Source organism: Streptopelia decaocto (assembly GCF_964273445.1).
Source record: "Streptopelia decaocto genome assembly, chromosome: 1".
NCBI lineage: Eukaryota > Metazoa > Chordata > Aves > Columbiformes > Columbidae > Streptopelia > Streptopelia decaocto.
Window position 1 is genome coordinate 189,998,129 of NC_138663.1, and position 9,229 is coordinate 190,007,357.

General features: G+C 56.0%; 1 protein-coding gene across 1 annotated transcript; it reads right to left on the bottom strand.

The window, feature by feature from the left end:
• Nucleotides 1-3,184: 3,184 nt before the first annotated feature.
• PDX1 (pancreatic and duodenal homeobox 1) lies at nucleotides 3,185-7,182 on the bottom strand (the record flags this gene model as incomplete). Its single annotated transcript, XM_082067347.1, has 2 exons — nucleotides 3,185-3,573; nucleotides 6,792-7,182. 2 exons carry the CDS (start codon nucleotides 7,180-7,182, stop codon nucleotides 3,185-3,187), a joined length of 780 nt encoding a protein of 259 aa, XP_081923473.1.
• Nucleotides 7,183-9,229: the final 2,047 nt, after the last annotated feature.

Below are 9,229 nucleotides of genomic sequence, written 5' to 3' on the forward strand. Positions count from 1 at the left end.
CTTTTGCTGCAGTACTGAGGGGTGTATCTGAGCAAAGCAGAAGCAGTAAAGGTGTTGTCTACACAAAGCTGCATCAAGACCTGCAGCCTCACTGTATTTCCCTGGAGTCATAGGTAGGATTGATGTTTCCATAGTTCCTGGTGCTGTGGATGCCTGTGCCAGGTACATGTGGGGAGTGGAAAATCACCCTGAATTTGTTCAGTTTTTCTTTAAAATAATTAACAGTGAACACATATGATTCCTGGGGACATACCTCTCCCACACGTGCCTAAAGGACTTGAGTATTGCCTGAGAAGGAAATAAAAAGACATCTCACACTTTTCACCTCTTGCCTAATTTTAAAAGTCAGGATTTTTACAATGTCTTGTGGAAAACCTACTTTAGGATTAAAGGTGATTAAATACAGATTATGAGCTATTTCATAATGTAAATTATGGACTGTTTCATAAAGGAGGGTGTCACCTAGGAAAAATAGATGTATCTGGACAACTGTTTTTGGGGAGATGACACACCATAAGAACTCTAGCAGCCTTATAACTCTCTGTGTCAGCCATGCCTTTCACCAGCACAATGCAGGGCTGGCTGCTCTGCCAGGTTAAGGTCACCATGAACCTTTAACTCTACAAGGCCTCAGAACTGTCTTGATTCCATTAATGTTAATTTTTCCACTGATGCAGTTATAAGAAGGATTAATTAAAAGAAAAAAAAAGTGCTAATCCCATATATTAAATAATGTCTTTAAAGAAAACAAACAAACAAAACCAAACAAAAAAACACAACCAAACACCTTTATTCAATAAAACTAAACCCTGCAGATCTGATTCTACTTCCACTCACAAAAATACCTTGGCACAGTGGTCGAACAATTGATATATTCTGCACCTTCTCTGTTTTTACAGCAGTACATGGAGAAAATCGAAATGGAATGCCTTATACTAGAGAAAGGACAGGCAACATTTCAGCCATCATGTATGCTGCTTACCCAAGGCAATGTGCCATAAGAATCTCACAAAAAAATTGTGGTATTTTGTGCGATAGACATCCTTTCTGCAGCTAGATCTATTTTTGCAGTGGCTCACGAATTGCAATGTTAATGCTAGACATTGTAAAAGGTACATGGAAATTGTTCCTCTCCTTGTTATTAGTGACAGGTTGGTGCTAATAGTGATGAGAAATGCTGAGGTTTAAAAATGGATTTATGACTTCCCAAGGTTTGAGAAATGTTGCTTTAATTAATACGGTGCTTTGCTTCTTAAGCAGAACAGCTTTATTTGAATTTTGCTCATATAATCATTCACAAAGTTCTCACTCATTGACTGCCTTTTGATGAATAAAGATAGATAGGCTTGTATGATAGATTTCTCAGGCAACTTGCAGGAAAAAACGACCAGAAACGTCCCTGTTTGCACACACATATTAATGTCTCCAAAGGAAATAAAAGCAATAAAAGATTTACACCTTCACCTCAAGTCTCCACCTTATTGCTAAAAGTCTCATGTAAGATGGGGGGGGGGGGGGGGGGGCGGGAGGAGAAAAAGAGCGAGCTGTGGCAAAGCTGCTTCCTCCCCATCTCTTTCAGCCATGGGGCTGGGAAAATCCCCTGGGGAAGGTGAGACAGGACCTCCTCCTCTTTCTCCTCCCATATCACTCCCGGACCCGTAGCCTGGGGCGGACTGTGGCGGTCCCCGGGGGATGTTCGAGGGCAGATCTGGAGCCTCCCCGTCGAGAAGAGCAGGCAGATGCGCCTGACCCACAGCTCCCGCTCCCTTCCCGCCCCTGTTTTCTGCTTCTAGTTTGGGCGTGATTTTTCCCCACTTAGTTAAATTTTCAACGCTGTTTGAAGCGATCTCTAGAACAGCTCGTTTCTTTTACACAAAATGCCTGTTCCCGCCGTTGCCACGACGGGAAAGATCTTTCCGGCGGTACAAGGGCAGCGGCGGAAGAGGAGGCCGTCTCCGACGGGAGGGCCGGCGGCGGAGCCCTCGCTGCCCGGTTCCAGCCCGGAGGAGCCAGGCTCTCCGGCACTTCGGCCCGGGTCGAAAATAACACCTGAAAAAGGAACCGGTCCTGGGCAGGGCCTTGCAGTCGGCCCCAAACCTCTGCCGGTATGTGAAACCAGGTCCGCAGAGAAAAAAACATGCAGAGAGCCAGGCCGGGCCGGGAGCTTGTGCTGCGGTGGGGTTTCTTGTCCCCCAGGCAGAGTCCGACTTTGCGAGAGAGAAGGAAAAGAGGCAGGAGGTTTTCCCCGAAGGAAAATGCCCCTGGGACGAGCCCTACCCTCCCAGCCACGACCCTCTCTCGGCTCGCAGCCCGATCCGCCGCTGTCCCTCTGGCCGGAGATAACCCGCGCATTTTCTGCCGCATCCTCGGGTTTGCGCAAACGCTTCGGGGAGGCGAGTGCAGCTCTGAGCGCTGCGGAGCCCCGACGGCCGCGGAGCCTTTGGCGGAGCCCAGAGGAGGGTATGGCTACCTGTGCCAGTCACCGGGAGCTGGTCACCGGGGAGAAAAATCCTGCCCGCAAGACACTCGGGCTTTTTTTTTTTTCTTTTTTTTTGCCTTTTTTTTTTTTTTTCCCAATGGTGAAAGAAAGTGGAACATATCAGGATCCAGTTTCCAAATAAGTGAGTAAAAATCATGCGGCAGTCCTCGGTAGACTCGATGTCCTGTGGCCTCTGGAAGGGACGGGGACGGCAAGGTGCCAGCCCCGGGAAGGTCTGGAATGATTAGTTCCGCGGCCGCGCTTGTGCAGCGCCGGGCATGGCGGGACCCGCGCCCCGACCGGGCAGTCGTCACCGGTAAGGCGACGTGGGCTAGTTTCTCCGGCGGTATCCAGATCTCTCCGTGAGCTTAGGGCTGCACACACCGCCGTTGGCGGCCCGAGATCAGCCCTCCGGTGGGAAGCTACACTTCGGAGTACCCGGGAGGAACGGGGCCGGGCTTGCCGCCATCCCGGCCGCTTGCTGCGGCCTTGTTCGGCCCTACGGCCCGCAGCAAGCCGCTCTGCTACGGCCAGACACCTCGGATTTATTTTTTGGAGGACGAGAATTTCGGAGTGGAGGCACGGAGTCTCCCCGGGGGAAAGTGGGCAAGGGTCGGCCACGGCACGGCGGTGGGGAGCCGGCGCCTCCCTCTCGGGCCTCCACCTGGTCCCTTCTCCGGCCCGGGGCTTGGGGCTCCCCGTAGCTCACCGAGAGTCCTGCTGCCTTCTGGGGGCGAGGCTGGGGGCGAGCAGGTCCCTGGAGGCCCCCGAGGACAGGTTCGCGGACGGGCATGGCTGGAGATCCTCCTTCCCCTGGAGTTCCCCAGAGGACACCACACAGTCTTGCTCGGAGTCATTGCTGTTGCCTGCCCCCCGCTTTTTGTCCTCTTCCTTCTTCCACTTCATCCGCCGGTTCTGGAACCAAATCTTGATGTGCCTCTCGGTCAAGTTCAACATGACAGCCAACTCCACCCGCCGCGGCCTGGAGATGTACTTGTTGAAGAGAAACTCCTTCTCCAGCTCCAGCAGCTGTGCTCGGGTGTACGCCGTCCTCGTCCGCTTGTTCTCCTCCTGCTCCACCACGTAAGACCCCCCTGGAGAGAAAGGAGAGTCAGCCCCGGCCCGCCCGGCCCGCCCGGCCTCCGCCTCGGGCTGCGGGGACCACATCCCCGCACCCCTGCGCGGACCGGGGGACAGGCGGGGGGAAGCAAGCGGGGTGAGGGGACGGAATCGGGACCCCCCCCCCCGGCCGGGCACAGCGAGGTGGTGCTGGTGGCGCCTGTCAGGACTACTGCAATTTTATTTTATAACAATTTAATATTTTTAAATAATAATTTGCTTGAGATTTTCAGGGAAATGCCGTCCCTCAAGTCGGGGGAAGTGCTCAAGCGCCACCATTTGCATGTCACCAAAAGCTTTGAAAGATCCAGGGCCTGGCAATCCCTGAGATTTACGAAGGAAAAAGAAGAAAAAGAAAAAGAGAAACAAAAAGAAAAGAATAAGATTTTTGAAAAAGGAAAATAAAAAGAAACACACACCCCAAAAGGCAAGCCAAACGAAACCAGAACGGGGAAGGAAGAAAAAAAAGCAGAAAAAAAACCGCACTAACAACAAAAAATTGGTTTAAAAAACACCAAAACACTAACAACAACAACAACGAAATTTTCTTGTGTGACAACACACGCACAAGCATCCAAACAAAATAAAATTGAAACAAGAAATCTCTCTTCCCCGTAAGTGACCGAGAGGAGAAGCCATCCCCCCAGCGGAGGGCCCGCATGCGGTGGCGGTGGGTCCCGGAGAGGTGGCGCGGCGGAGATGGCGCTGCCGCCGCCGGACAGGGCGGGCGGGCCGGGAGGTCTCCCCGACGGAACCTCGGATGGGGTCTCCGTCCTTTGCACAAGCCTCAAAAAAGTCAGGAGAAATTTCCCAGAGCAGGAGGTTGAGGACCGCGGGGCATCTCCCGGGCTATGGCCACCGAGCAGCCCTGAGCCGACCGGAGGCTTCGGCCTTTCCCCGGCCGCCGTGACCCCCGTGGGAGGCAATGGGACAGCAGCCGGCGCAGCTGCCGGGCCGGGAGCGGGATCGCAACCTCTCCGTTTCTCCAGGTTTGTGAAACCTCGGATTTCTTGTTTTCAGAAACTGCAAAATCGCCGTCCTCAGCGCGGCCGCCGCCGTTCTGCGCGGGCGCTGGGGCACGGGTGGCACAGGTGGCACGAGTGGCGGCAGCGAGAGGGGCCGGGGATGAGCACTGAAACTCACGGCCGCTAATGCCGGAGCCGGGATTCCGTCCGGGTGGCTTCTGGTGACGATATCATCTGCAGGGCTCAGTGGTTTAGACAGCCAGGTGGAAACAGCCATTTCAACAGATAGCTGCGCTGGCTCTCCCGCCACTGAATAATGTTCATAAATACAAACCTATGTAAGTAAACCTATGTACGTGTATATATGTGTTGAAATATATATTAAATACATGTATATACATAAGATGTCTATAAATCTAAACCTAAGTATATACACCCTAGATACATATTTTAAAATATATATTAAAATATATGTATACGAAAAAAAATATTTATAAATATAAACCTATGTACATACTCTTATGTGTGTGTATGAGTCTGAAAAAATCGTTCTGTTACGGTTAAGTAGTGCTGCGGGAGGCAGCACACGGGGGGTCTGTCGAAGGGCCGCAGCCGGCCGGGCCCCGGGGCTTACTGGGACGCGTTCCGCGCTGTGCCCTGCCCCGGGAGACAGCCGGCAGCGGCCTCTCCGATCACCTTTCCCCGGCAATAACAGCTCAAAGTTAAATCTCAAGGGTTCCTATAAAAAATAAATCATTGTGTTATATAGTTTGAAATATATACAGTGCAAATATACTGGGGTTTAGCCACGAGCGTTGTGTAGACGCCTAGAACTGCGCTGTGCCCCTTCCGCTGCCCGGGCGTGCACTGTGCACCCGCGATAGGAGCGGCCCGTGCGTGCGTGTGCTTGCACACACATCCCATGCACAGCACAGCCCTGGCCTGCACCTCCCTGGTGAGCTGGGGAGAGCGGGAAAGAGTTTGCGGCTCTTATGGGAAAATTTCGTTTTGCTGTGCGTTTTGTCATTCTTCAGGAACAGAATACACTCACACACACAGAAGTCGCTTGAGTTTGGCTTTATCTGCTTTTGTTTTGGTTTTGTTTTTTCCCAGAAATTAATTCAACGCGAGGAAAACGATCTGATTTTTACCCGCTCCTTCCCCCCTCCCCGCCGGCACAATCTCTGCTGCCGAGTCCGCGGCGTGGGACAGCGCTCCTCTCTCGGCGGATGCGCCTCCCTGGGGACTGCAGACTCCCCTCTGTCTGCCCCATGCAATTCCCAAACTATTTCGCGGTGATGTTAATACTCCAGTCCTTTTTTCAACTGTCTATTTGAACAAAGCTATTAATATAATATTTGCCGTATAGGCGTGACAAAGGCGCAGGACACGATAACATTGTGCAGTCAGAGACAGAAATATTGTTGGGCAGCGGAACTTTCTGCCTAGATAGAGTTTCTTCCCCTCGCTGGCAGCTCTGCTTCGTTTGTGCATTGTTTCCACTGCCCTGGGTTTTCACCTGGAAAGGTGCAATTACAGCTAAAACCCACCGGGAAGCAGAGGGGGTGAGATGGAGTGGCCGGGAGGGGAGATGGGGTCTGCCGCCTGGGCACCGGCGAGAGACGGGGGGCAGCGAAGAGGGGCAAGACGGTTGCCCCTGGGTTTCGGGGGCTGCTCCGCGGCTGCACGGTCTGCGCAAGGACGCGGGCAGCCGGGCCATGCCCAGCCCTTTCCCGGCTCGCTGCATCCCGCGGGTGTCTCCGCGCTCCCGGCCTCGCCCTGGACGACCGCGGCACTAGCAGGGAGCCCATCACACCCGCGGAGCCGCCGCACCGCGGAGACCCCTTGCTTGGAGGGTTAGCAGCAGCCGGGGGGTGTTCGCACGACGCCCCGGCTGGACGACAATTAGATAATTGTTGAAAAATAATTCGTTAATAATTGCCCAGGGCTTGGGCAGCACTGGGCGCGGCGAGCCCGCCCGTGGGAACCGGAGGGCAGGCTCCCATCCCGGCGTTCTACCCGACGGTAGTAGCCCCACAGCAGTGGATCTTGGTGGGCTGGCAAGGCAAAAGGAGCGACTCGGGGCAGCGACCCCAGCGCCGGCTCCTCCGGGACCTCACTGCGCTACACCCGAACGATGGGGACAGGCCCGGTGCCGGGAAGGGTCCCTGCCCGCCGAGAGGGAGAGAAAGAGTGGGTGAGAGGCACAGGAAGGCGAAGGGGCTTACCAGTCCACTGTCCCTTCCAAGCATGCGATTTGGTGGACTTCATCCAGGCGAAAGGCACCTGCACTCGGGGCTCCTCTATCATCCCCGTGTCCGCCCCGTCTGCGAAAGGCAGCGCGTCCTGGTCGGGAGGAGGAAGATGAGGGTGGTGGTGGTGGTGAAGGTGGGAGATCCCGGCATCTTCTGTGATGGCGGGCACCTCGTAAGGTGAAATGTCTGGCGGGCTGCTTTGCTCGAGAATCCCTAAGGCGCTGGGGTAAGGAGTCTGTTGCTGCCTGCCCATGTACAGGCAGGCGGGGGGGCTGGGGTTGTAATCCTGCGCCTGGGCTCTCTGAAACGCACACGACTCCTTGTAGAGCTGCGCCGAGGCGTAATACTGCTCTTCGGTGTTCATGGCGAGCGGGGCCGGCGTGGGGGTCTCGCAGCTTAGGGACACATAGGGCTGCTCCGGCTCCCGGCTCCCGGGATGCCTCTTTGACAGCTCGCCGCCCCGTCGGGCCCCGCCGCCCTGCCCGGCTCCCGCCGCCTCCCCATAGGCGCCGCTCCCCCCACGTCAGCCCTCCCGCAGCCCTCCTGGGCGGGGCGCGACCCATAAGAGGCCACCCGAGGTGGCCCCGGCCCCGCAACCTCCTTCCACTTCGCCCCGGGAGCACCCGACCCCGCCGCGGGTTGCCGCTCCCTGCTTCTGGACGAGAAGTCCTGCTGCGGTGTTCTTGCAGGACCGGGGCTGGTGTCGGGAGATTGCCCCGACGTGCGGAGCGCTCTGGGAGGGATGTCCCCTAAACCCACCTTTTCCCTCCCGACCCCGCTTGCCCAGGGGCTGCTCATCCCCCAGCCCGCCCGGGCGCTGATGGAAGGGGAAAGCTCTCGGGAGGCGGGAAGAGGGACACGGGCCCTAGAGGGGTTTAGCATCAGGGCACTTTTAGCTACGGAAGTACATCTGCCAGGGATGCAGATGTCCGGGGACGCGCAAGGTGCACCCGAGGGTCGCTCCCTCGGGGGCACCCATGTGCAAGAGCCCTGGGAGTACACAGGGATCAGCTTGCTGACCGCTTCCCACCTGCTCGGGGGGATGCGGCCGGAGGGGACCACAATGCTATCACCAAAGCGAGCGATAGGCAGCGGATTGTTTACCCAAGGGGTAAATTTTGGAGCCTTCCCCGCGGCTTGGGCTGCAATGTATTGACCCTCGGAGATAATATGTTCCAAGCTGGTGCCGGTTGACTTGGTGACGAGGCTATGAGGAGGCGGAGAGCTACCGAAAGGGACAAAGATCATTTTCATGCCTCCCTTTGCTCGGCCCGACCGCGGTTCTCGCCGGCTCGGGGCAGGCTCCCTTCCTACTTGCCCGTCCCGCCTCCTCTCACTGCCTCTCTCTCCCGCGCCTTCCAACGGCACCGGGGCTCCGGCCACCGCTGCCGGGGCACTCACTCGTGGCTCCGTCTAGGGCGGCCGTGGGGAGCACCTCAGCGGGCCTGTGGTGATGCGGCTCAGCCCGGCTCAGCTAAGCTCGGCTCGATTCAGCCAGTGGCGATGCGTCCTCTGAGCTGGCGGGGCAGGAGGTTCCCGGTACCTCTGTCCTGTGCCCGGTTGCACGGGATCATAAACCCGCCCAGTCCATTACACTTAAAGCGAGTTTCCGCTCTGAATCCAAGCGGGTCACCCATCTCTTAGAAAGCGCACTGAGCCTTTGATTCAATATTGAGCCATTAAGCGATTGCTTTCCCAAGCCATTTAACAGCAGCTCTTATGGATAAATAAACAGAAAAGGCTGTAAACCAATTATAGTGCGGATAGTGAAAAAGTATTTTATTAGCGGGAATTACCGATAGACATCGCTGCTCTTCGGGCTCCCCTAGCCCGGCGCCCTCCCTCTCCATCCCCTGGCATGCCGGGCGGGCTGCGCGCCCTGCCCGGGGCTCGCAGCCAGTGCGCGGCCGGGGGGCTGTGCTGTGCCGGGCGATCTCCTCCAGCGGTGGTCCCCCCCGCTCTCAGCACCCACGTAGCCGCGTTACGTCTTCTGAGGTCTCCTGCAGGGACCAATGTCCCTTGGCCCAGAGACTTCTTGTGCACTGACCACAGCCCAGCACTCCCAGCCCCTTCCCCAGAGGTCTCCTCTCCGGAGCATTTACAGCCCCGAGTTTTCCACGGGGAACCGCCGCGGACAAACAGACGCAAGGCCATAAAACCCAGAGCAAATTGATTCATCTCCAGGGAGGTCCATTACTCGGTGTCTTAATGCGGTCCTCTCTCTATAACGAACGTTTCTAAATAGAGCAAACACTTTCCCCTCCAAAGCAAATGAATTTCATATAATTTAGAGCTAATTCTCTCTCATTCTGCCTGCGTGAACATGTGATAAGGGCACGCTTTGCCGTGCTGACAACAAGGCGGCGAGCTGCAGTGCAGGAAAAGGGCTCCGCGGGGTATCCCGGCACTGG